Below are 27,599 nucleotides of genomic sequence, written 5' to 3' on the forward strand. Positions count from 1 at the left end.
TCAGGGTTGTTTTGCTTACTTTATGCACACTCATGGACACACAAACAAATACACAGTGGACCTTGACAGATGTCAGGGAGGCATTCAGCCCAAATGTCTCTCTTTGTGTCAGTATCTCTCTTGCACAGATACGCAAACAGACCATAACTGCACACACTCTTTCAATGCACAAGCTTCATTCAGGACTCATCTGTGTGGTTGCCAGTTTAGTAATTAGCTGTTAGCTGACGTGACTGAGCCCTCAGAGCCTTCACATAAAACGAAATACGATAACTCGACAGGTGACAGCTGTCCCATATTCTCAAGCAAACGGACCTTCATACATATAAGTCACTTCAGGGACATGACAGTGACCCTTGGCCTCAGACCATCACGTCCGGGAAGTCGGATGAATGGATGGGGAGAAAATGAAAGGAGGAGAGAAACTGTCCGCACCTTAAAGATTAAATTGGGTGATGTGTAGTGGAACATCCCTGTACCGATGTATTTAATTTTGTCTGCAGAGTTTATAACGCGTTCACGTCAGACCGTAATCATAAATTATCAAAGCAGACAAAAAATGTCACATCAGCCTCAGAATTTCTATTAGCGACATTACTTTCCCTTTGGGGAAAAGAACCACATACTGTAAGTGTATATAAACTTTTTTCATTATTTCTGCAAAGCCAACATGTCTACCTACATTTAAGTTAAATACAGTCCATTAGTCCTGCTGAAATTGATTTAGCCAATTTCAAAGAAGCTGTACACAGTTAGTTTGTGGTTTCACCTTTAAACAAATTGGCTCAAAATATGTCACAACAAAAGTAAGCTTTTAAACTGTTGTGACTGGTTAGCTTATTTTTTTTTTTTTTTTTTACAAAAAAATGCAAAAAGGTTGCACTGACTAAAGAAAATAGGCATTTTGTTAACATTACATGTCACAACAAAGGCAACCAAATCTGATCATTTTGTAGTGACATATAACAACAAAGTATAACACCATAACAAGTTCTGCTGACCCATGCGGACATATGGTCGAGCATAACCTAATCCGGTCATCATAGTGTCCTGTTACTGCCTATATGAGTGGTACAGGCACTGAACATCTGGCTGTGCAGATGGATGAAACGCATACAGGACAAAGAAAACTCATTAGGGCCCATTTTCCATCCATCCAGATTGTCGGCTGTGGACCCATATGCTGGGCCAAAAAGAGTCATAAATTGTGACTTAAATTGAGTGAGTTCATATCTTCCCCTCTGTTCTGTGCAGTGTTAGCCGCCTACAAGCAGAGCTCAGTGTGTGTGTGTGTGTGTGTGTGTGTGTGTGTGTGAGAGAGAGAGTGAGAGTGAGAGAGACTACATGTCTTTGTGACTGATCCATCCCAAAGTGTTAGACTCCTCAAGCAATTGTGTCCAGTCAGCCACTTACTTATTTTCTTCATTTTGTGTCACATGAATTCAATTTTCCAGTCTATAAAATGCAGAGCATCGAGGGACTGTTAACATGAAGTAGTGTACATGCCGTGGACACTATTCTTTTAATCCACTGTTAGAATTTTAAGGGCACTACATGGAGCATAAATTTCACAGTCAGAAGTCAGACACTCAATTTCAAACACAGCCTCTCAGTTCAAGTGCAGCTATTGAGACCATTTTTGTTCTATATCCTCTTAATTCATATAACTGTACAGGGCAGTGATACAACGCTACATGATCGAAAGAAAGTCATATTTTTTGGGGGTTTTTTTGTTTGAATTTCATTTTGACAGCATATTTAATTTTTTAAAGCCACAAAAGGAAAAAATAGTTCTTAAATGAAACGATATTGAAGTATTCTAAATGAGAGTTTATTGAGTGACACCGCAGGTCTCCCCCTTGTGAAAACATTGTTAAGAAGTAGCTTCAATCATCAGTAGTCTTCAATGTTTAAGTCAGTAATGACGTTAGTTATGAAGTTACCCAATGTTTCCCTGCTGCCAGTCACACAAACACAGGATGAAGCCTCAAAATGAGGTCATGTACACGATCTGGGGCAAGAATAATGAGGAGCTTGGAGTCTCTTTCTCTCAGCACAGAACTTCAGTGTATGAAATCCAGCCGGAAAGCCCCTTAAGTCAGTGATTTGTGTTACAGTGTTTCATTGTGCAGATGTTTTCATGTCATCATTGCACTGTAGCTTCAGAGTTAGAATAGTGCTGAAGCATAGCTCTGGCTCGAACCTATGGTTACCTAATCACGGTAACATGACTTTGCACTCACATAGTTCCATCTCCGTTCAGGTGGATAACTTTAAGTGCTTTTGTGCGGTCGAGAGAATGATTCGGTTGTGGCATTTCAGCTGGCTGCAAAGCGTCTGCAAAGATGAAAAAAAAGAAGTACTAAATTGTTCAGCCTTTAAAATGACCCATTAAATTAGTTGTTAATTTTCTAAATGCTCAATGAAATATGTTGTCTCTTTATGTCACTGTAGTAAGTTTGAAAGGAAATTGCAGCTGTAATTTAAAGTGATGACTCTCAGCTTCAATTTCCACATGCGGAGAACAAAAACTTTAGTCCTTTCTGTATAACAGTACAAATTAATTAGCAACAAGTCGAGTCTAATATGCCTGAGTTTCATAAAAGCAATTGAAGATACTGTCCTAATGCAGAATAAGACAATATTTTCATTTTCACAAAGTAAGTGGATGAATTATGTTTGAAGTAATCAGCGATTCACATTCTGTAACCGTCTAGGAAAGTGTTTTACAATTCACAACACAGTTTGTGGACCATTTTGAGCATCAACACACCATAATGTTTTTTTGCCTCGTGCTTGATGCTTCAGGTCCTGCTGAACCCTGCGAGAGGTAATAAAACTGTCTTCAGATGAGCATGCCTTGCAAAACCTCAAGATGGAGAAATTTCTGCAGAGTCACATGAGATGGCTCAGTCTGTATCTCCCAAATAGGCCTTGACATGTAATTCCGCTCACCTTGCCACCTCAGGGCTCTGTTGGTCCTGTCCTATCAACAGCCCATTTAGCCCAGAGGTCACTCCGCACTTCAACCTTCCCAACAACTTTTGCCTGTCGGCCAAAAAGGATGTTTGATTCAGGGGGGATTTTTATACACTTCAACCTCTCTTTTTTTCTATTTCATCTCTTTCCTGTTTTGTTTTTTCTTTCTCTGTCCCCGAGAGAAACACTGTTGACCAAGCAGGTAGTCAGCATCTGTTTTGGCTCACCTCCATTAGTTTTCTGATTGACTACCGGCACCGGTAGCACATCCCTCTGGATTCTATGCGTCACCCTCCCCTTAATCTCCCATCCATCGTTCCAAATCAAGGCTCAGGTCGCTGTGCCCGTGGGCCGAGGGCATCACTCATTATACTGTGAAGTTTAAATTTCTCTCTGACCCCTTCCATCCAATTTCATGGCTGCTCATGGAGGACCAGCGCCCCTGCTGCTTCACTCTAAAACTCTTTAAATGAACCAACCTTTGGCTCAGAGCCGCCACTCATCTCCACAAGACGAGAGGGAGACGAATTTAGTTCAAATTAATGTCATGCCTTGTTATTGTACCTCTTGGTTAATACAGTTGGGGCGCTCAAGAGCTCTGTCTTTCCCTGTTCCCTCTCATTCTTATTTCAAACACGCTCTCACACAAATAGTGGGGATTGAAATGCTTCAGTACTCTGCTAATAAGGAAAATAAACCACCTCTGGCCTTTGAAGATTAAAAATCTCAACTTAATCCAGTTGGAAGTGGTTGGTGATCACCGTTTGTCTGTTTTGTGTTTGACGTTAGAGTAGCTACATTTTCAAAAACATAAAGTCTTGCTTCATTGGAGAAATGTGTCTCATTCTCTGGCTGTTTCTATCAAATAACCCTATAAACACATCAACTTCCTACCATGTCTGTAATGCAGAAACATAGAAGCCCTCTCAGGTTTTTTAGATTTTCTCTCATGAAAGGTCTGTCATATTTCATATTATTCTGTACCTAGCGGAAAATGTGGTTATTTAGATTGCAGATCTTCAGTGTACACACACCTGATGATTTTTTTGTATTTTAGACTTAAGTGTCGCCATGACCGTGCATGATCATCAGACACATTAGTCAGTGTAATAAAGAACATTTCAGCAGCAGTTAGCTGATGATGTCATCTGTAGCATTTTCCAGTTAAGTGATGTTTACTTGCCGTGCATGCGTGCATGCGTGGGTGGGCGGGCTGCTTGTCCCTGCGGTGCATCAGTCAAGGTGTTCAGGTCCAGGCAAGGGGGCTACATTCCTTCAGGCCCATTTATGAATATGAAGCCAGCGTATAGCATGAGTCTCTTAACAGTGGAGAATGGCTGTTCGTTTATCAGTGTTTTTGGGCATGCGGTAAACATCAGGATCAAGCTTTGGAAATAGATTTTTTTTTTTTTGAGCTTGAATAAATGGAGTTCAGTGTTAACATACTGTACATACAAATGCTATGAAACAAAACATCCAGACTGTGGTCAGATGAATCACTGATGCAGTTTGTCTTTTAAAGGAATTGTTTTGAAAAAATAACCGCATATGCTTTCTTACCAAGAACACAATGAGAAGACTGATTCCACTCTCATGTCAGGGTACAAGATATGAAGCTAAAAAGCAAGCCAGTCAGCTTAGCTTAGCATAAAGACTGGAAGTGGGCAACAGCTGGCATTACCCTGTAAAACCACAATTTCTCATTTTGTTGTGTTAAGTTGAGAGCTTTCAAGATGGTGGTCTATCTTTTGACCTCTGGGTAGAGCCAGGCTGCGGGAGCTGTTCATCTCTGTTTCTTGTCTTCATGCCAAACTGAGGTGCTGGTTGTAGAGTGTACGTACCAAACTGTCCAATTATAACTTTTATAGAGATACAATGCAGGAGTACTAGGGGACCTACCAGCTCACCTTTTCTTCTCAGCTCACATGTTGCTTGTGGTAAAATAAGTTTATTGTCATTAGCAGCTTGTTACAAGTGGGGTTGAGCATTTCCAGCAAAAAAAAATACTGTTCGATATTTGCCGGGAAATGACTATTATTCGAAGACAACCAGTCGTTTCACACTGAACTTTTTGACGGCTGTAGATGTCTTTGTTTGTTTCTCCTGTTTGAACCGTAGCATCTAATCTCATAGCGCGACACGTTTACATGTTTCATGAAAACTGAATCCACAAAAGTAGATGTCAAATTGGCGACATACAAGAACACACTAACTATTTTACATGAATTAATTAATAACATACACAGAATCCACAAGATTTTATATTTTGTTGCTAATAGCACCAGAACACTCCGCTAAAAGCAACAGCTGGTGACAGAATAACTTTGTAAATAGTTTAAAGTTATGGTTTTAGTCGAATCATTACATATTGAATGGGAGCAAATTAGTTCGCCTACTGATTAGAGCATTATGTCATGGTACTAATTGTGACAAAAAAAAATGGTATCAATTAAATCTATCTTTATTTGAGTTGTCAGAAGAAGTGCTAGCATCCAATTGCTGCGCCTCATTAACGGGTTTAATTCCCTGATATCTGCTGCTGTAAGTGATAATCTGTATCTCTTGTGTCCACAGCCAGTGAAAACTGCCATGACTTCCACCCCATGTTCTTCACCCACGATCGCTCCTTTGAGGAGTTCTTCTGCACCTGCATCCAGCTGCTCAACAAGACCTGGAAGGAGATGAGAGCGACGAGTGAGGACTTCAACAAGGTACCCTGCTCGTTTGTGTTTTGGGGGAGGGGGGATGGTGAGATGAATTCCCAAAAGAATTCTGTGCCACAAATTATTTGTAACTAAGTTTTAAGTTTGTGGTGCATTCACATTGGAAAAGTGAAAAATTGAACCGCAATTGATACCATTATGCACACTTAATTATCTAATTCTAATGGAGGACTCGTTACAGCTGGAAAAAGTTAAAACATACGAGACATCACAGTACTGCCTCAAAGTCCTTGTTTGATTGAGGCCAGTTCTTGTTTCATTTCCTCTAAGTAAGTGGTACTAAAATTGAGACTAAAAGTTGTTAATTTCTTGTATACAAAATGGTAATATGTAGTATGAATTGTGAGTTAAAATATAGTTTTTTTCGACACAACACAAAAAGATGCGATTCACTGCTTAAATGTCCTTTGAAACAAAAAATAAGACCAATAATTTTGTAGTTAATGGCACATAAAAAACAGTTTGATGACAAAGTGTATGGCAGCTTGTTTAACAGAAAATAAAATATTTGTTTCTTTAGAAGTGTTTTTAATAACTTTGTTTCCACAGCATTTTTCTATTTTAAGGTGCACATCATGCAGAGTCATGTCATACAGCTTCTGTCACACATCATTGACTTTCTGTTGTGAGTTTTGGCCGGAAGCGGCACAGTCACATGGCTCACACTTAATTACAGCTGCAATTATCATATCTCAAACTCTGTTATTAGTGTGGCGTGCACATGCAAATGGAAATGTTTTTATTCCTGTGTGTTCATAGATGAGCATGCTGTAGGCGTTTAGTTTTGTTTTGAGAGAGGGAGCTGCACACATATCTCAGGGGCTTTTTATTTTAGAATATTTGGATTAGATTTTTCCTGCGCTGCTTTGTTTTATCTCTGACATGAAACATTAACTGCCCCCGTTGGCTGAGCCACTGATTAAGCTCCTACATCTTCATTTGGAGCTCAATGGATTTTAGATGACGATAACAAACTTCCTGTTAGCTGGCTAATGTTCAGTCAGCTCACACAGGAAATATGTGTATGTGACAGAAATTATATGTTGTGTAGTCAATTGGGCATCACTTGTAACAGTCAGCAGATGGGTTGTGCCTCTTCCCTGATTTTTCAAACAAATTATGATTATCTTATGGTGTCAAAGACCAAACAGACCGACACAAGCTACAAGTCACACTGTGTCCAAGTCACTGCTTACACAGTGATTGGTTGTGGGCCAATCCTTTGCTAATACTTACCAGCACTGATCATCATTATAAATGTGTGAGCCTTTTGATCTAATATGTCACTCTGCTGTTAATAGAAACACATATTGTGCAGCATAAAGGAATTTTCAGTTGTGTTCTTATTTTTGTTTTTGAATGGATTGACTGTTAGTGTGCATAAATTATGCAAGTTTGGAGTTTCATCGGATGTTTCTCTCTGAGAGAAATTACTGTAGACAGCAGTGTGAGTTTCATATGCAAGTCCTAATGTTCACTACAAACAGAAGTAGCATTCAAATGCAACACTGTGAATATAGCCGAGCGCTCAACTGTCACAGAATAAAGGGAAGGGAAAGGGAAGTTATGAAAAATGTATTGCTGTTGTTGTGTTGAGACCTATTAAAGCAACTTTGATCTGCTCCAAAAGGCTATAAGAAGAATCATAACATGTTGTAGTCAAGAAGAAAAAAACAGGCAAGTCTAATAGTCTTCTGTTGCAGTTGTTGAGTAAATTTTAAATCCAACTATTGATGTCGTTATCACCGTCTGTGGGTTTAAGTCACTAAAACCTTTGGTAGTGGGACAACATGAATGCATCGATGGTTTAATGAATTCAGGGCTGATAAAAGATTGTTTCAGTGTTACACGGGAGACTTGTTACGTCAGTATGTTTGTCTGATGGTCGCAAATGTTACTTTCATGAACTGAAACTTTAAGTTGATTATAGATGCAGCCATCTCTCATAGGCATTGAATAACTGTCACAACTCATGTTCACGCCTATTCCCAGCTCATCTTTGGGAACAATTCAACACACAAACTATACACGCACCTCCCCTAGCAAGCGATCCTATTATCCCATCCCCTCTCTTCACGCCCTGCCCTTCAAGGGCCAGCTTCGATTGAGCTGGAATAGATGATGCATCCCTTCCTTCTCCCTCTTCCCTCCCCAACCTAATTTTCTGTCACACACGGGGGAGTTTGAAATTCAGCAGTAGCTTGTCGATAGTATACCGTTTTGGTCTCAAGGGCTTCGCATCAGCTAAATGGTGCGTGTGGAGCTTGGGGCTTCCCACCTCTAACGCTGAGTCTCAGTTCGTATCCACTATTGAACATAGAAAAACTCTTGAGACATCAGCCGCTCTTACGATATTGGAAAGTTGTCATTTTTACCTCATTTGGTAAACAAGAATCTGAGGTCCTAATCTGTAACTGAAAAAGTCACTGACTGCATCTTCCTTGAAGCAAAATATTAGAGAGGAGGAAAAGTCCCCAAAAATCACCTTGGGAAAGCTTAAATCCCTCTTAATCCTGATCATTAGCATGAGCAAATAAAAACAATGATCTGATACTGATGAGAGCAAGAACAAAATTAGTTTAAATGCTTTACATGGCTTCTCCAATGTGATGTATATCAGTGAAACATAATGTGGTTGGGAGATCTAAACACTCCTCAGACTCATTATACCAAGAGGTGTCTGAACAATTAAGAAAAGGATACGGGATTACTATTTGGAAAATAGATTTTATATTTTACTGTGTCTATAAAGGATAAGAGGAGGAAAGAAGAGGAGAACTCTTTTGAAGAATAAAAATAAATTGCCTCGAGAAAACAAGTAAAAAAGATAAGAACATTTTTGTATTGTTTGGATGAATAATGTCTAATGCTAATTTAGTGCTGACGTGCAGTCTATAAGAGGCATCAATGCATCTCACTGCCACTGAAGCACAGTGATTGTTCTTTGAACTGCTCCCAGTTACTGCATTGTTGCTGCCCCTTGTTAGTCTATTAGTCAGGTAATCAGTTTTAGTCAACCAAGAAATGAATTGTTTGTTTCTTTTATGGTGTCTTTATGAGTCTGTGTTGTTACACATCAGCGGTCACAATGATATTTGTCGAGTCCAGCTGAGCCCTCTTGAACAAGCCAACTCTGGCTGTGTTGTAAAAGGACCCGTGTATAGATGTATGAATGCTGCCATTCAAAATGTGTTTTATATACAATATTGGAGGGTATATTCTCTTTAGCGAGGACACGTCCTAATGTGGGCGGATAATAAGATGTGTCAAGGATAATTCGGAGGGCATCCACTTTAAAATACGGTTCTTGTATGACTAGATTTCCCTGCAGCTCCTGCATTTGCTACCAGATGCCGACAGCACTGAGCTTTCTGAGGTGTGGAATACTAAAACACCTTGTTCAGGTTTTATCAATGTTTGGGATGTGCCTAGTGCTGCGTACTGCAAGTGTGTGAGCGTATCTTAAACACTGACGACTCTCTCAGTGGCTGGCTCTTCAAGGCTGACTGAGCATCTGCCCTATAACACACACACACACACACACACACACACACATACACAGAGGCTCTTACATGAATTTATGCTCATTTAAGACAAAGGCTTAAATGAAGCTTAAAAACAATGTGACATTTAAACCCATGCACACACACCGTATAGCTGCTACACATCCTGCCTTGTTTTTTAAATGTAGACCTGCCTCTGTCTGTTTATGCGTGCGTGCGTGAGTGCGTGCGTTTGCTGTGTGTGCATGATGTATGTGTGTTTAACGGAGGCAAGTCTGATGCTCCCAGGGCACAGCGCTGACCGTCAGCAACCGTTTCCCCTGTTTCCATAGCAACCCCTGTTCAATTACCTCTGCTGTGCTGCACTACTCATGCTCTGTTTCGGTAAGATGGAGCCACTCAGCTACATGTGTACATGCTTGTTTTTGTGTGCTTATGTGCGCGAGAGCGTCTATCAAACACCGTCTTGTACGGCTGCCTATCGTTCCTTCATCCAAACGTCTGTGCTGAGAGCGTCTTCTTCTCCTCCTCCTCGTCCCCACTGAAGAAAAAAAAAAAAAGCCTTCATCGCTCCCCGCTCAGGCCCTTGAAAAAAAAAAATCACTCACTGATGTAGCGGCTTGCAGCCACTCACAATACCCCTCCTCCTTCTTCTCCTCTTCTTCTCTCATCCCGTGCTCCCACCCTCTTCGTCTAAACCTCTCTCTCTCCCACACAGACACACACACACACACACACACACACACACACACACACTTATCATGTGATCCACTTGCTGCACCACCATTGGTGTCTCTGATCGTGGCGTGTGTCCAATCAGGGCATAAGCCCGGAGATCAACATAAGCGAAGCAGAGCAGTCTGGCTGATGCTCTTAGAGTCACAGAGGGAGGGAGGAAGGCAAATAGAGAGGCATACAAAAATATCATAGTAGATGGGAGATGGATAAAGTTTGATTGTGGAAAAGCCAGCAGTTTTCTTTCTTTTTTAATTTCAAGAAAATATGCTAAAAGACAGAGTCAAGCAGGACAACTGAAGGAACAAAAAACGGAAAAGAAGATAAAAAGGCAAAAGGAGGTGGTGCACGAGTTGTGTTGACAGATGCGTCTTCCCTTATTGTGGCTAACGCTAAAGCTAACTGTCCACTATCAGCTAGACTGCTCTTCCGAGGAGCCATCTGCTCCCTCCATCCATCCCTGTCTCCCGTTGAGCCCTAGAAACTCCTTCTCTGGCAAGAGCACGAGGATTCATCAGTCATTGTGGAGAGTATCACACCACACTTGGAACCATGGAGGTGACATGTAAGTACTAAGACTAGAGATGAGGATGAGAAAGAGAGACTGGCTTTCAATTAGCATGGATGGATGGAGCGAGGGGAGGTGGTAGTATAAGGGAGGAAGAGGGACTGTTTTTGTTGTTGCCTGGATGCGGAGGAGGAGGGGAGGGACAAGGGAGGAAAGGAGAAGAAAAGGCAGGGAGAGATGGAGAGGATGGGACAGGGCAGAGCGGAAGAGAAAGAGGAGGGACAGATGGGGCCGTGTAGACTCAGCGAGGCGTAAGCAGGTTAGACCGGGACCCAGATCACAGCCTTTTCATTAACAAACACACACACACACACACACACACACACACACACACACACACACATACACACACACACACAAATATAATCTGCTTTCACCCTGTCTCACAAACGCACATTTACTTGAATACAAACACACACATCCCCCATCACACTCCAGGTTTCATCTGTATTCCAGTGTACAGTGTGTGTGTGTGTGTGTGTGTGTGTGTGTGTGTGTGTGTGTGTGTGTGTGTGTGTGTGTGTGTGTGTGTGTGTGTGTGTGTGTGTGTGTGTGTGTGGTGGGGGTTGGGCTGTGTCGTTGTGAATGGGATTACTCCACACCACCAACACCCTCTGTTTGTCACCAGAGGAATTCAACGCCACTACTACTGCTCTCCTTTACTCCACACTGTCTCTCTCATCCTTGGATGAGCTTCAACCAGTGTTTTAGCCAGAGGGGTTTGACACAGGATTAGAGTGAGGTCAGTCCCAGACTGTAGAGCAGGAGGCTGTGAAACACTGCCAGTACCTGATTTCATGCGTTTTGGACAAAACACAGTAACAATGCATTGTTCTATTCACTGTGGTTTTGTACAGTGTACAAAAGCCATCAGTGACCTGCTCCACCGTGATGTGGACTCAAACAATTAATCAGTGAAATTAAAACGTTATTTATGAAACAAGGGGGCAAAATCCTTCCATTTTCTCAAAAATGGGGGTTTTCTGGCATAATTTGTAGCATGATGTCAGGAGGTTCTTCACTATTTTGTTGTTATATAAATATTTTATTGTTTGGCCCATCAAGTAAAATATAGCATGAAAGTATATTTTTGTTTTTTGGAGAATACACTAGCAGGAGTTGGATAAGAAGACTGATTTTAGTCTTGCAGATATTCAGTCAATATGAAGCTGCAGCCAGAAAGTGGTTTGCATAGCTTAGAATAAAGACTGAAATCAGTTAGTCTGGCTCATCCTCTTTTCACCTCTAAAGCTCACTAATTAGTTATATCTACTTTTTTTTTTTTTTTTTTTTTTTTTTTCATACAAAGAACAAGGTGTAAAAAGACCCATTGTGATTTCATCAGGGTGCCAGACTTATTTCTTGGCAGGGCAAAGCTTCATGCTAACTGTGATCTGGATCTGGCTTCATATTGAACAGATGGTTTGGAAAATAGTATCAATCTTCTCATCTAACTCTCAGCAGGAAAGTAAACAAGGTGGTTTTGTGTCTTTAATCAATAGTGAAAATAAACATTTGCAGTTGCAGCCCTGGTTAATGATACTGTTCTGTAAATGGCAAGTCAGGTTATATCACTACAAAACACACTGTTGTCTGTGGTTATCAGTATTCCGTTAAAAAGTGGGCTTGAGCAAAAAACCTTGAATCTGGTCGAGTTAAAATTTCAGCTAAATAAACCAAGCGCAGAAGGAAAGCAAAACCCTCCTTTTTTGGGGGGGTATTTGACATTTGTGTTCCTGCCTGGGGTGATATAGAGAAGAGCAGATAATCTGCTTCGTTCAGCCTTGTTGAAGAGCTACCGGTCCCATGTGGGATTATTCACATGGCAATCCTCAAAAGCCCTGGCAATTGCGGCTGAGCATTATTATTTTGCTTCTTTTTAAGAATATTAATACACAGTGTTAAATTGCTATTTCAGTTTTATTTAAGGCTTCAAATCAATTAAGGATGCTTAATGCTAATCAATGCAAATGATTTCTGACTGTGCTCTTTAGCAAGAGGACAGTTCCTTCTCTTTGCCAGAAGGTTAACATGCATGCATACATGATTAATGAAATGGGTGCTGGGCCATTGAGTTAGAAGGGATGTGACAATAATAGTGTGAGTGCAGGTGCCAAAGGTTTTGGGCAGATGCCACGTTTGGATTCCAGAAAGCACCTCGGGACAGTTGGTGAAAGCGCTGCGCACACCGCCATATGCCGACAACTGTGACTGCTGCTGTCCTGCTTTGCATGAAACGGTGCATCTAGCAGGACACGGTAAACCTGCACCTCCCCCTCTCCTCTCCTCTCCTCTCCTCTCCTCTCCTCTCCTCTCCTCTCCTCTCCTCTCCTTTCCTCTCCTCTTTCCCCTCCCTTCCTCTCCCCTCCCCTCCTCTCCTCTCCTTTCCCTTCCCCTCCCCTCCTCTCCTCTCCTCACTTTTCCTCTCCTCCTCTCCTCTCCTCACTTCTCCTCTCCTCTCCTGCAACGAGACCTGCTGTTTTCTTATTTCATACTGGTTTTATATGCCTCACCAAAGATGTCTCTATTACTATTTCCTGTCCTTCAATCTGTCAAAGTTCTTTCTTATTTTCTCCCTTTTTTACCTCTTCAGTCTTGTCTCTAGACCCCCGCTCCCACCCACATCCACCACCACCACCACCTCTATTGTTGAATTCAGACAGGCTATTTATATCTTTCTGCCTGGCTGCTTCACCTCCCACTCCCTTAACAAGATTTGCTTTATTGTTTTTGCACACGTGAGTGCACTCGGACAGTGCCTGAATGTGTGTTTGTATATGTGCCACAACAAATGTGTGTATTTGTGTTTTGAGTCCTTGTAGGTATGTGTAACGTTTTATGAGTTTGTGTTTGTTTGTGTGTTTTTGCATTGCTCATGGTTTGCATATGAGTGTGTGAATGCTCAGCTGTGTTTCTGTGCAGGGACTTGTGCTCTCATTTTTTTTCAGTGCATTAGTTTTTCATGAGTGTGTATGTATGTGTGTGTGTGTGTGTGTGTGTGTGTGTGTGTGTGTGTGTGTGTGTGTGTGTGTGTGTGTGTGTGTGTGTTTGTGTCGGTGCCTAAGGGGAGATCTCTGATGTCTGGCCCACTCACATCAAGAACACCAAAGCTAAGCTCACTAATCAGACCAGCGAGATCATCAGTCATTAGCATCAAACCATAAGAGCTGCATGAGCAGAGATGCAGGGCTAACATTTTGTTTTGTTGTGTATCAACATAATGATACTGTTGTCTCATCTCCTCAACAGCTTGGTAGAAATTAGCAGGGGAGGAGACGAGTAAACTCAAGTTTTCTTGACTTTTGATTTTGTTATTTATCTTTTTCTTCATTTATTTATGTCTGTGTGTGTGTGTGTGTGTGTGTGTGTGTGTGTGTGTGTGTGTGTGTGTTTAATCTTATTTGTGCACAGTAGTCCTCAGTATGCACTTTAGATCCCTTGCAAATGAAAAGTCTCCTCAAAGGCTCTTGTGTGGGTGTGACTTATCTTGCATGCATGCTGGGGTATGGCTGCCAAAGGCCTCATCATTATTATCAAATAATAATCCAGTTTTGATGTATTACTGCTTGAATCAATTATTAATCGGAGGCACTTCTTCTGTCTGTGTGGCAAAGCTTGGAAGGAAAGGAGATAAACAGAGATGTCTATTATATACTCTGTCTGGTGTTTTTTCTATGTTTCCACCTTCCTCATAGCCAGGCTGGGTCAAAGCCATATTCAAATTTGTTATTACAAGTAACATTTAAGGTCAGACACGCTCCTGCAGGCTACATCTTAAAACTGTAAATAATCCCCTTATTCATTTTTAAACCTGGGAGCCTAGCACTCCTTGATATTTATTGCCATAATACCATTTTTACCATTTTTCTCCCGTAAACCCGCCACCTTAATTTCCTGCCAATCCTTGAATCACATGGCATGTTGTAGGAAATCATTGCGATGGATTGTGCTGCGCTTTCCTTTGGTAAAAGTGACCTCGCTCTCTGAAATGCCAAACTTGCACTTTTGGTGTAAAAGCAATGAAATTGGTCTAAATGGAAGAAGTTTGCATTATTCATGGCGAAGTGGGGTGATTTAGTTTTCCTGACAACTTCAGTCTGTCTGCCCAGCACTTATGCATGAGGTAGTGCTCTTAGGTAGTGTTAGCCCCTGATGCATTATCTCATATAATGAAATAATACCTGTTTTTATGTCCTTGAATAGATGTTTAATCACAACCAATTTACTCATCCCTCTGGGACAATTAATACAGAATGTTCATATTTCACCGCAACAACTGTGTCATTATAAAACACTCATTAATGCAACGTTGTACACAAGCCAAGGTCAGCACTTGGCTTTCATCGGCATTTCCTTGATAGACTCACAGTAAGCGGTGATCTCCAGTCATCCATATGGGCTGCGCTGCACCTCACGTGGCGCTGATAGGTGAACGGGAGCTCCTCTGACAGTTTGTCTCAGCATGTGGTGCCGGCCCTCTAAAAATGGCAGGAAGAACAGACAGCAGCAACAGCCGGTTTCGACCCTGCATCACTCACATGGAATTGATGCAGGGAGGTCTACAGGTGTGATTTGTGTGTGTGTGTGTGTGTGCATGGGAATATTGTAAAATTACATGGAACAGTCAACTAACAATCTACATGCGTGTATGTTGGTTCTTATTCCTTTTCTATAATGCTCGTAATAGAAGGAATAGATTGATACATTAGATTGGAGTGTATATTAGCTGTTTTGCCCACAGTACAGTATGTATGCCTCTCTGTGGTGCAGTAATGCTGTCAAATAGGTCCCCAAGGCATTCACTTAGAGAACAAGAAGCTGCTTTTAACTTCACTTTAAAGTTATATATATCCCTTACCACTCCGTTTTATTTTATTGAAATATCCAGATGACAATGACTCCTTACATTTGAGCCGTGGGGGGTGGTTGTATAATTGAAATTTTAATGGATGAAAGTAGCGCCTTTCTACTTATTTGCTCTCTGCAGACTTAACACAGAGCCATGACAGGGGTTGTCAGGAGAGTCTAATAAGAATAGCTGACTATACTAAATATAATCTGGGAACGTAACATTCACAGCTTGCTCTGCACGCTCTCCAAAATGCCACCCTGACTCATTTGTTTGACATTTCATACCATTAATATGACAATCTCAACAATGTTCAGGGTGGAATTAAAAAGATTTTGCATCGATTTTTGTCACATTTAACAATCCCCATCCTTGTTAAAGGGAGTTTCCCCTTTCAAGTAGGGGTAAAGTTTGCCCCATACCATCACCTTATAGACATCTCTTTTGAAGTTCCTTACAAATGTCGTCACATCTGTGACAACGACAGCAGATGGCAATACAGAGTAGCTGAGACTGTTGTTTCAGCGCAAGCTTTTGGTATTCCGATCCAGAGGGAAGAATTTGAAGCACGACACTATGCTGGGACCAAAGTGAAGCCGTGGTGTTTGTGCTGTCTTAACGCCTGTCGGTCGGAGGTCTGTGTTTTGTTGTGTCCTCTCACATACACCGCAGGAGTGAGGGAGAGCAAAAACTGACACAGTTGGCATTTTTGGTATAGATTAATGTCACTATCAATTTATAAACAGAAACTAGAAAGAAACAATGTCCAAATGCACAAGCAAGGCTCATCTTATTATTGATCTTTAAGCTGTACTCTCAATAAAATGTGCATCAATCATTGGCACTGAATTGGAAAGAGAAGCTTTTTTGTAAGTTGTACTTCAACCATAAGTCCTCAGCCCTAAATTTGTCATGTTTTCCTCACTGTCAGCTTCCAAAACACATTTTTATATTTTTGTACAGTGCATTTTTATGAGCCTCTAAATTGAATACTGACTGTCCCAGCCTCGTCTTTCCATGCAGTGTGATAAGAAGCCAGCATCCTTTCATGCCCATCTCTGTGGCATTGTTTTATTTTCAATGACATCATGGTCAAGTTTGAAGGAAATAATTATTAACAGGACATGGAACATCAGGGATGGGAAATGCAATTACTATTTCAGTAACAGGGAAATAGATTCCCCTCATTCTTTTTTTCTGCTACTTATTCACAAAAATCTGACAGACGTGAATATGTGTGTAATTTTTGCACACATACATACACGTGTTAGCGGAAATTCCTTTTGTATATACCCAAGCATGCGTGTTTTGTCTACTTCAGCCACATCCTTGAGTAACAGTCCCATTATCACCATGTGAGATTGACTTTTTGATTGCTTTCAGGGAGTTATCAGCAAAGTCATTATTCTGTGATTACTGCCTTGTTATTTGCCCACCAAAGTGTCTCTCCAGGACACTTCCCAGATTTCACCACATAGGCTTGAGTGGTGGGTGAGTGTTTGACTGACAGCTGGTAAATCATGTCATTAACATCCTCTTAGGTAAATGGAGCAGCGGCATCAGTCGATTGGTCGGCAAAAGGGGGGCGGTAATTTGTTATGGCTGGTGCGTTATCGATGATGGATGACGGGGCAGCTCCAGGAGAGACCAACTGTCCGACCGTCCTGTTTGAGTTGAGGAGAGGCTGAAAGGAAGGAAGAAGTGTGAGACGATTCAGTGGCCGACTCTTCATTACATGCACTTTCTGGCTCTTGGGACAGCGTTTAATTACTTTTGCTGACACTTGCTCTGCTGTCTAACTTCACTTTGAAAGAGCTACAAGAAAGAATGATGGCCTGTTGTCCAGAAGAGACAAGGGAGCGTGAGAGGGAATGTAGAGAAATTAATGTGAGCAAGACAGAAGTGATAAATCTTGGATCAACAGATCTGACCAAATGGAAAGACGAGCACAAGACGAACAACTCTGCTGTTAGATAATCCAGAGTGTAGCTAAAGTGATGGTAATTCAAAACTGAGCCTAAATTTATCCTAAGAACGAGCTCAGCATGCAAAGTTTGTTTCAGCACTGATGTCATCTCACCTCTGCCAAGGTGCTCTTTGAGCATTCAGTGGATAACTGAGAAGGATGAAGATAAAATATTCAATATGCCCCCCCGCCCTGTTGTTGAAAGGACCATGTGTTTGTATTAAATGTGATGAATATTCACAGTGTTAATTAGCATGAGAGCAGCCACATGGGCCAACAGAATTGTTTTCCTGCTGGAGACATGACTGCAAACAAGGCATATTAATGAACGTTCCCCGGGGACGGACTGTGCTGAAACACCGGGGCTGGATATCGGTCTCTAGAGATCAGGTTTGGTTAGAAAGCGAGCTGCAGGTGACAAAAAGATCTGCCTTACAAAACAGAAGTTTCCTGCTGTTTTTATGATTTCAGGGGACAATTTGAGGGATTGTTTTTGTTTTCAATCTGCAGTCTTCAGCATACTCCCAAATTCAATGTCATCAAATCTCAGTCTTTTGTCGTATTCTTTCTTTTACTTTTAAACAGCTTCTTAAGAGAATAATGTTCCTTCTAGACACCCTCACATACCATTTGTAATTGTAATGGGAATATAAGTTAATTTTAGACTTAGTTATTAGTATTATAGGCGTGTGCATGTGTACAAAAATGTATGGTGGGCAACTCTATGAAGTTGTGATTAAAGTGGTGGGCAAGAGTGATGCATTTCTCTTGGCATGATTGCAAGCTGTGACTTCATCCATTTGGCTGTGCATTTTTCAGCTCAAAAAGGAGGAGGAGAAGGAGGAGGAGGAGGAGCTGAGGTGATGGGCTGGAACTGAAAAGCCAGTTCTCAGGGTAGTAAATCTGCTGTTAGCTTGACACCTGTTTCTCCCCATGAAAATATGGTACACATTATGACAGCCAATCACGGATGGGGAGCAGAATACAGAATGCAGCCTAGCATAGAGATTATACAATAGTATACAGTAGCAGGAGTTACCATAAACATGTTCCAAGCTGAGGGGGGAAGGGGAAACTGTCTTTATGGATCAATAAACCGATGCAACAAGCCCACATCTCTGTGCAGATTCTGCCTCACTCACCTGGAACAAATCTTGACCGGTGGGGATGGGAAGTGTTGACCCTCGCCCTGTAGTGGATGGACATTTTCATGACGCCATTTGGTTCCTGTTCAGAGTTACGCTCCAAGAAAAAAACTGCAAAAGTGCTTCACTTCATGATGAATACACAGATGATCCTGACTGTAGTGACTTTAACATACATTTAATTCTACACCAAAGCTTTAAACCACAGGAGAATTCAGCACCTGCAGTCCTCTTCTTGGTTAGATGACGTCGCTGATGCACAGTTTGACTTCTGTACACTTCCTACTAAAGAGAGCAATGCCTGAAATTGACTTCCCTTTCTATTGTTCTAGCTATTTTACAACGCTATCAGAAATATTTTGAAAATGATAGTCTATAATGAGGTTGATACTATCTTAGACCAGAAAAGAGCTTCTTTTTAAAACAACCGAGATCCTCATCTCAGCTTTTGTCTGCCTGTCAAAGGGGATTTGAAGGATGTACTTTTGCTGAGTCACTGATGTTTTGCATCAACTTCAGTCCCAGTTAGATTTGGATCACACTGGAGAAGACCACATGTGCACTGATGTGGGTCTGTGTCTGAGCTTTGTAAATAAATCGGAGTACAACGGTCACACATGGTCAAAATCTAGACTCTGCAAGTGATTCTTAAAATACTTCGACTGAGGAACTTAATGGCTTGTCTTATGTCATGGCTAGTGTATTCAAATCGACTCCTGAATTAGGGCTTAAAAACAGTCATGAGCAACTCTCCATAAAATCTCCTGACACTCGTTCTTCTCTGGTTGTCACCTTGTTGCTAATGTTTATTTTGTTAGAAAATACGCTGTGAGAATATATTTGCAATCTTAAACGTAATTCCAAGATTATGTTTTTTAAGCAGTTACAAAATGACTTTTTTCTGTCTTTTTTTGTGGTGGAAGCTTAATGCCAGCGTATTACCACTATCAGTTCTACAATTAGAAATGGGTTAATTCCTTTTTCTGGCACTGCCGCTGTGCAGCACCAACTTCCCAAAATGAATCCAGACCACTTCTGAATACATTTTAACACAGACGCGGATTCAAACGGATTATCCTCAATCGCCTGTGTCGTCTTGAGTTTTTGAGCTTTGTATGGAGGTTTATGCTTTGCGTGTTTCATTTTCAGAAACCAAATCGTCTATTTTTAATGTTCTCACCCCTGGCTTAGTCTGACTAGAGAAAGTCCAGAGGTTAGCAAGTTGAGTAATCGCCTTGCAGTAAAAACAAACAGGAGGAACAATATTACATAAAACTGTGTTTGGGATCTTGGCTGGGTTTCGGCATGGTTGTTAAGGCCGAGGAGCCCAGATAAAACGGAACAGCATAGCCCAGGAGAACCTATTCATTATAAAGCATGTTACTTTTTTGTGTTTCCATAAGCACATGCATGTATGCAAAAAAATCATCCCAACCTTCTAGTGTCTCTGATGATAATAGAGTCGACATATTGTGAGGATGTGTTTGCTGAAGTTGGAAATACAAGTGTGTCCTCAAGCATTTCATTAAGCACAAGAAAGCAAAAATATAATGGAGTAAAATCAAAGGGAAGAGAGTTTATTTCTCCATGTCACCTTGGTATGATTTGATCCTGTGACTCAGCTTTTGCAGGCCCAGAGGCAGCTGCTAACAAGGTTGAGCCTTAATCAGGGTTGCTTGTCATCACCACCATCTCATCTGCAGTAAGTGGAACAGCACTGCTAGACCAGTGAAATGTTAAAAAGGCAAATTTATTTTTACAGCCAAATATTACACATAGCATCTCAGCAGGATTTACAGGCCTCCTTCAACCCAAGCTCTCTAAGCTACTCTCTGTTTTCTGGGAAAATCATTGTTGCAGGTGATGTTCTGTTCAATTCAATTTCATTTGGAGCATATTAGAAATTGTGTTTACTCGCAGTGAAGTTCCTTGTGTGTCAGCTGAATACCTTCACAAATAAAGAAAATATGGTTGGGCTATGTTCTTTTTTGAATTCTAATTATGCAAAATGCAAATCACTTGTCAAAGCACAATGCTAAATGGAAGCAGCTGTCATTGAAGATTTCAGTTTCAGACTCATTTTCCACTGGCTTGAGTGTGTGTGCTAAAGGATGAAGAGATTGTATATTAAGGAAATAAATCACTGCTTTATTAACTATATAAAAAAAAATTGAAAAGCAGCATCGCCTTGTCAAAAAAGCAGCTTGAACAGGGTTTTAATTTCACTGTACATCTTAACAAGTTTAAGTCCTCTTCAGTTCAGTTGCTGGGTTTTGTTTTGGTCTCATTCAGTGTTTGGGGCAACACATGCCAGGACCCATTTTTTTCCTTTTTATCTGCACAAATGTTTGTGAAGTTTGTGTCAGTTACCTACTATTTGTTGGTCATACTATTGATTTTTAAGGATATTTGAGTTTCGGTTCTTTAGTCTTAAATGTGTGTTGGTGCAGCTCTGTATTTGTCCGTGCTGCCAATACAGGAACGTTCTGTGTCTGTCTCTGTCTCCGTCTCTGTCTCTGTGTCTGTGTCTGTGTCTGCGTCTCCTGACTGTAAGGCATATGCTCTAAGCTAATTGATCTAGACATGCATATTGGGTTTTATGTGTTGTTGTTGTTGTTGAGTGCCTTCCTTTTGTATTGTTACCTCTGCTGTACACAAAGACCCCTTGAGTGGGATTGATGACTTGGAACACCACTCATGTCATGCTTCTGCAGCCACAGCCAAATGAATGGTATTAACTAGATGGGTATTATGGGCAAGTTCTGTCATGCATTTCCCTGATGCCTGATACTGGGCCTGACACTTGACTAGCTGCTTCTGAATTGCTTTGCTCTTTCCTTCTTACGGCTCAATGCACCAGACTGGATCACAGGCTCCAGCTCTGGAAAAAAGGAATGACATCATTAATCCCATTGGGAACGCAGTAGAAGTTTATAAGCTGCTCTGACCCCCAAAATAGGGAATAGGGAAGAGGGGATAGTGTTGACTTCCTGTATGTACTCACCCTGCTCTCCTCTGCCTCTTTCTTGTGTTACGCAGGTAATGCAGGTGGTGAGGGAGCAGATCATGCGAGCACTCACTCTCAAGCCTAATTCCCTGGACCAGTTCAAGAGTCGCCTGCAGAACCTGAGCTACACAGAGATCCTGAAGATACGGCAGTTGGAAAGGATGAATCAGGAAGACTTCCAGTCCCGCCCCATCTTGTGAGTGACGCAGGCATGATGTTGTCACAGCGTAAAGTCCCAAAATACAATTGCACACATTTGTCAAAGGGTCTTTGTCTGGAATGTCCGGCCAAAGCTTATTGGGAGGTCGGGATAACACCATATGCTGAACTTTGTAACCGTGAATTGTAACCATCCTTTACCTCATGATGTCCTAAACTGGTCTTAAGACCCAAATGAGGACATCATTTTCATTTACAGAAAGAGCTGTGCTGCTTAATTTACTTCTAATTGCTTCTTTTTTTTTATGTGAATTTGTCAAACTAATTATTGGAACTGTCCAAAAGCAGCTCACACCTGTGTTTTCCTCCTCTGATTGAAAATATGCATTGAATTCAAATTGTCTGCAAATGGCATTCCCAGTGAATACTCCATTAAAGGCCCTCCAGCTCATTACGCATGAAGAGCTAGTGTCTAATAAATCATTCATCGGATGATCATGGATGCAGATCCTGTAATGGAGAGCATTGTTTTGTCCTGCCTGTATTTAATGGAGTAGGCAGCACTATTGAAAAAAATTGTTTCACCGAGAGAGCCTGTCCCTTTGAACAGTAATCAATGCTGAGCCGAGGGCTTATTGAATCGATATTGGAAGGGTAGAGACCAAACTTCAGCAGCTAGGTAATCCTTGTGGAGAAAGTAGAATGTAGTTATCATAATAACATATTAGGCGGTTTACAAACAGGTTTAATTATGTGTTTCAGTGGACTTCAATAGCTGCGCCTATATTAAGGTTACAGCTGAATGCAACATGTTCACACCCAATCGCAGGCTATTATCAAAAGGTTTTCTTTGAGAAGCATGCAATAAGTAACTTAAAGCAAATATAAAATGAAAAAGCACATTTTAACATTTTTAGAGTACGGTTTGAAAACCGATTAACATCACAGACCGATGATGAGTCTCTCTTTAAAAGAATGAGAGACTGAGGTTGGAATTTTCCTCCAATCAGTAGAGTACAATCATGACTTGTAAACATAATGAGCCAAGCGTGTCGGAGCAAAGATTTAAAGAAGCCCCGTATTACTCGCTACAATCACTTCCAATTTTCTACTATCAATTATTGTGGAGAATGACTTAAGACATCAAAAGAAGGTGAAGAGAAGCTTTTCTGGCTTTAGATCAAAGCTGTCTCTCTTGTAGAAAGTCTGACTTGAAGGAATATTTGATGTCATTTTGACTCCTGTTAGCAGAATTTGGAGGTTGTTTGATATAATTTAATATATTTTTTTGCAAAGCCTGTGGGACATTTTTATTTACAGAAAGTTGTTTCACAAAGAATTACACTGCCTAACTTTGATGCAGTCCTCAGAAAATTTGGATGTAAAATGTCTTTACTTAATTCATGACACTTTTTTCACCTATGCAATATCTTACTGATGTGCTGTGAAGGTATTGTACATTCCCGCAAGGCTTGTGCCTCACTTCTTTCATCATTCAAACACCTGATACTAACCCAAGTGCTTCCTTCACTGAGGACTACGAGTACAACACTTCAATTGTCTGTGATTTTCGGCACTTTCCGCGAAAAATCAATGTAAAGTGAAACTGAAGTTGCTCCCTAAGAAGACAAAAGTCGCAAAGTCATTTAAAACTCTCAGACAAAAGCAGTCCCAGTCCCATGTCTGGCTCAGCCAGAAGGATGGTACATAAAGTGGTAAAGCCGAGCTATCATCATCCATCCTTCCTACAATGAGCCACGCCTTTCCCACTCGCTGTTTCTTTAAAGATGTCAGAGTGAATGTCTGACCACAGATCAATGTAATGACTGGAATCACCAATGAGGCAAACACGCAGACAAGGGAGGGCAAGCAGGGAGACAGATGAGGGGAGAGGAGAGCGGCTCAGCCTGAAGGAGACAAAGAAGAGAGAGGACAAAAATACGATCAAGAACACCAACATGGAAGAAAATGTTAAAAATTAATTACCTTTAAATGTCTACAAACCTTAAATTCTATTAGAGTTGGCAATATTTCTAGAATAGAAAAGGAAGAAAAGGTAAATTGGAGGAGAAGGGGCTCAACGATAATGTTGATAGGGAGCAACGCTGCTCGGGCAGATAATATACATAATTCATGTTGACTAATGCTGTATGCTTTGCATTCGTATGCAAGACAGACACACATACATGAAGACAAATGAATAAATGGTAGCGATTCGAGCAGCAACGATTTCCACTGATCAGCCTTGTCAGATGTTATATGACATATTTCTGAGTGTGTGTACATGTATGGAGGTATATTTGTGGGTTTGACATTCTGTTTCCCCCTGGCAGTCATAATCCAGGGGATTTTGTCAGTCATGAATTTTGCACGCTGCTAGATAACCTGGGGAAATATAAAAGAAATCTCTCGTTTCGGGTCTTATAACATCTTGTGGCTCGCTGTCACTAGCCTGCCATGCTGGGTGGGTGTGATTAAAAGAATTAAAATGACTCTGTGGTGGCGGGGTGTGGTTAGCTCAGCTGCAGGGGGTAGAGAGTGGGAGGAGTGGTTCAGGGAACGGTGCCGGGAAGGTGTAATGAGCACAGCTGAGCCAAATATGAACTGATGAGCTCTCCCCTATAAAGGGAGCAGGTAGAAGGAGGCTAGGGAGGAGCGGTTACACGGAGACATTGGTGTGTGGTCAGGGCAAATGAAGGCATTTTACACCCGAACGTACGACTGAGCGCGTCATCTGTGTCCAGGAGAGACCCCGGTAGCACAAACCTTGCTACAGACTCTCTTGAACCAATTATGTGTGTTTGTTATTCTGCAGGGAGCTGAGAGAAAAGATCCAGCCAGAGATCATGGAGCTGATCAAACAGCAGAGGCTCAACAGGTTGTGTGAGGGAACCTCCTTCAGGAAAATCAGTAGTCGCAGGAGGCAAGGTGAGACACAGTATTCTCTCATACACACACACACACACACACACACACACACACACACACACACACACACACTGTATGTGTAAGTATGCAAACCCAACTTTACATCGCCTTCATCCACAGATCACAGCCACATATAGCACTGACATTCTCAGCTCCCTCTGCTTGTCTCCCTCTGTTCCTCGTCATCATCATCTTATTCCCTTTTCTTTTTGAAAACCCCCATGGGAGAAATTTTATCAAGGAAGATCTTTGAAGCTCTGGACTGCTGCGGATCTGCTGTCATGATCACTCGCGCAATTTTTCTTAGAAACTTATATATATAAACTAGACATATAGTGACACGCTGCCTCTTTTGAGGAAAATGCAGTACATGTCTGTCGGTTTCCAGATGCACAGGCGCCGCCTTCTCCTCCTTTTATCCTTGCATACATAAATATATGGCATGCAAAGAAATACAAAGATGTATAAAGCCAAAAAGTAGTCTTAACGCACATTTATACACACCGGTGGAGATAAATTCTGGAGAAAGCTTCTAGAAAAGAATTAAAAGAGTGAGAGACAAGCAGCCTGCAGTAACCTCAGGCTCTATTGTATGGAGGGAGGGTGTGGTGAGAATGACAAAGCAGTGTATTACCTACTGAGGGATAGCACAAGCCAGATGTTTTGCCTGGGATGTTCAGCAGGGTAGACACTCGCATTTAAAGTTGTCAAAGAAATCGTTTTTTAGGAAGAAAAAGTGTTGTTTACACACACCGTATGCTCTTTTGACTTAACTTAGTTTTTGTATTAATGGTATTGCTTCTTAGTGACACAATGGAGAGGAGAGGAAGAGAAATTAAAAATCTAACAGCCAGCTTAGATAGGAGAGTATTTAAATCATTCCGCGTAATATCGTATTTCACACTTACTGCCACGAGAGAAAGCAAGTGAGGAGGAGTGAAGGAAGGAAAGAGGAGTAGCAGTGGTAGTATTTATCCTAGAATATACTGCTCTTCAGTCACAGAGGATTTAATCTGCTTGAGACCTGATCCCTTCACTCTTCTGTCCTCCCTCGTGCACTTTCCATCACCCCTCTCTGTCACTTTTGCCTCAGTCTACATATACGATACATTAAATAAAACACCCAGCAACAAGCTCAGGTGGTGGGTTGGTTTGCTCTTATTGTATTACTGTCATCAGCTACCCTACAGGAGCTGTACTTTCCAATAAATCCAATCAATCTGAATAAAACATGGTTGGTTTTTTTTGGTTGGTTTTGTTTTTGCTCCAATGTATTCTGGCATTTTAAAGCCTCATCACTATTCGTCTTGGCAGCCGTCATCCAGATGTTGTCAAAGATGGATTACAGAGAAGTTTAAAAGAAACAAGGAGGTGGGAAAAACAGGATACGAGTTGAACAGGCAGATGTTCAGGTGGAAACCATCAACAAGATTAAGTATGTAATTGTCTTTTTCGCTGCTTGTGGTCAGCTGGTTTATGCTTGTTGCAGCAACGTGCTGTGAACAGGCTCTTTATTACCATATCATTGTTATGACTTCAGAGATTTTAGAAAGCCTGTCAGCAGAACTGAAGACACATGCACATACACGCAGCCACATGAATACTATACAGAAACAATGCGCATTAGCCATTCAGGAACACCAAAGACAGTATATAAAGCAATTCATGAGCCCTGCTGGATTTAATGTAGCACACTAGCCTGCGCTGACTTTAATCTGCTGCAACAGCATGCCGAATGTAGCCAAGTCGTGTGCCTGCTATGAGCTAGCTGTAGTGTTTTTGGACTCTGAGGAGGTGATGCTTCTCCACAACAATCCTGCCTATCTTTCCTATCTGCCACTCTTTTCACTCCTCATCCTCATTTTCTTGTGGTTTGTAGCTTTCTCCTTACTCATGTGCAAATCTTCATATTCTTCTGCTTCCATCTATCCCTCCTGTTTAGATCTCTCTTCCCATACATGTCGAGCCGCCCTCTTCTCTCTGAGCATTTATTCTCATGCTGGTACTTCCAGAATATCCATGTATTAAAATATGAAAAGCACTTTGTCATGCAGACCTTAAGCGAGCTGAACAATAATAAAAGGAGCCCTGTAGCAAGTTTAATACACTCTTGGTGTTTAAATAATGAGACGTCAAGGGTGGTGCATGCAAGCTGAAACTTGGTTGATTAGTCCAGGTCTTTTTACCTTTTGTACACTGCTTTGATAAACCAATCCTTATTGATTTTATTTGTTAATGCACTGTTCTGTTTCTATATTTTTTACATATGTACTGTATGTATGTATGTATGTATGCATGCATGCATGTATGTATGTATGTATAATGTGCTTCGTCCTCCTACTCTCCCCCGTCCCATCCCTCCTGCTGCATCTTTTATGACTATTTCAAAGTCCCTCAGCCTGCAGGGACTCAAGTACCCACATCAAATATTAATTTAACTGACTTCAGTGCAGATGAATCTCCTCTCTACTTTCCATGCTGCCCATTAGAGGAGGATCCTTCTTTCTAAAAGCTCAGGTTGATGGCACTTTGAATTTTGAAAGAAAGGGTACCATTTGTACAGTCTTTTAAGTGTAGGATGCTGCAGGTAACAGCACTTGGGTCTCGGGGAGGTGTAGTTTGTGTAAACGCTGCACTAGAGCAAAAGTAAACTTGGAAATTTGGCCTGGTTCTGTTCAATGTTATCATGAATCACTGGTAATTTTAAGTGCCACAGGAATTAAATCTGAGACACAGATACAGAATCTCAAAGCCAAAGGAAGAGCATATGCTTTTGTACACCGACACTCCAGTCACCGTATCAGTTAAGCTGAACAGCTGATCGCATCCTCTCCCCATTCAGCCACCACACATATCTCTTATCTGCTCCCTGTGGACTGGTGCCACTCTGTACCAGCCTGGCACCACCAACTGTCTATTTTCAGCAATTAGGATTTGGACTGTGCACATGCCAGCCAGTCCTCCCCAGTCTGTGCCCGCTCACTGCCAGCTCAGCTCAGGAACACCAGGCTGGCTGCAGCGGCTGGCCGTGGAAGCA

The 27,599-nt window shown here is 41.4% G+C and overlaps 1 protein-coding gene across 6 annotated transcripts in view; it reads left to right on the forward strand.

The window, feature by feature from the left end:
• elmo1 (engulfment and cell motility 1 (ced-12 homolog, C. elegans)) overlaps nucleotides 1–27,599 on the forward strand; it is a 100,076-nt gene that overhangs the window by 65,421 nt on the left and 7,056 nt on the right. For 5 of the 6 annotated variants that reach the window (XM_069175765.1, XM_069175763.1, XM_069175766.1 and 2 more), the window contains 3 exons: nucleotides 5,554–5,690; nucleotides 21,508–21,671; nucleotides 24,450–24,562. In XM_069175765.1, the coding sequence (XP_069031866.1) occupies nucleotides 5,554–5,690; nucleotides 21,508–21,671; nucleotides 24,450–24,562 (414 nt within the window). Of the gene's footprint in view, nucleotides 1–5,553; nucleotides 5,691–10,042; nucleotides 10,506–21,507; nucleotides 21,672–24,449; nucleotides 24,563–27,599 lie in introns of those variants that run through there. The other variant, XM_069175768.1, reaches the window with a different exon arrangement.

Source organism: Embiotoca jacksoni, unplaced genomic scaffold (assembly GCF_022577435.1).
Source record: "Embiotoca jacksoni isolate LCO1_2020_lvr unplaced genomic scaffold, fEmbJac1.0.p SCAF_7, whole genome shotgun sequence".
Classification (NCBI taxonomy): Eukaryota; Metazoa; Chordata; class Actinopteri; family Embiotocidae; genus Embiotoca; species Embiotoca jacksoni.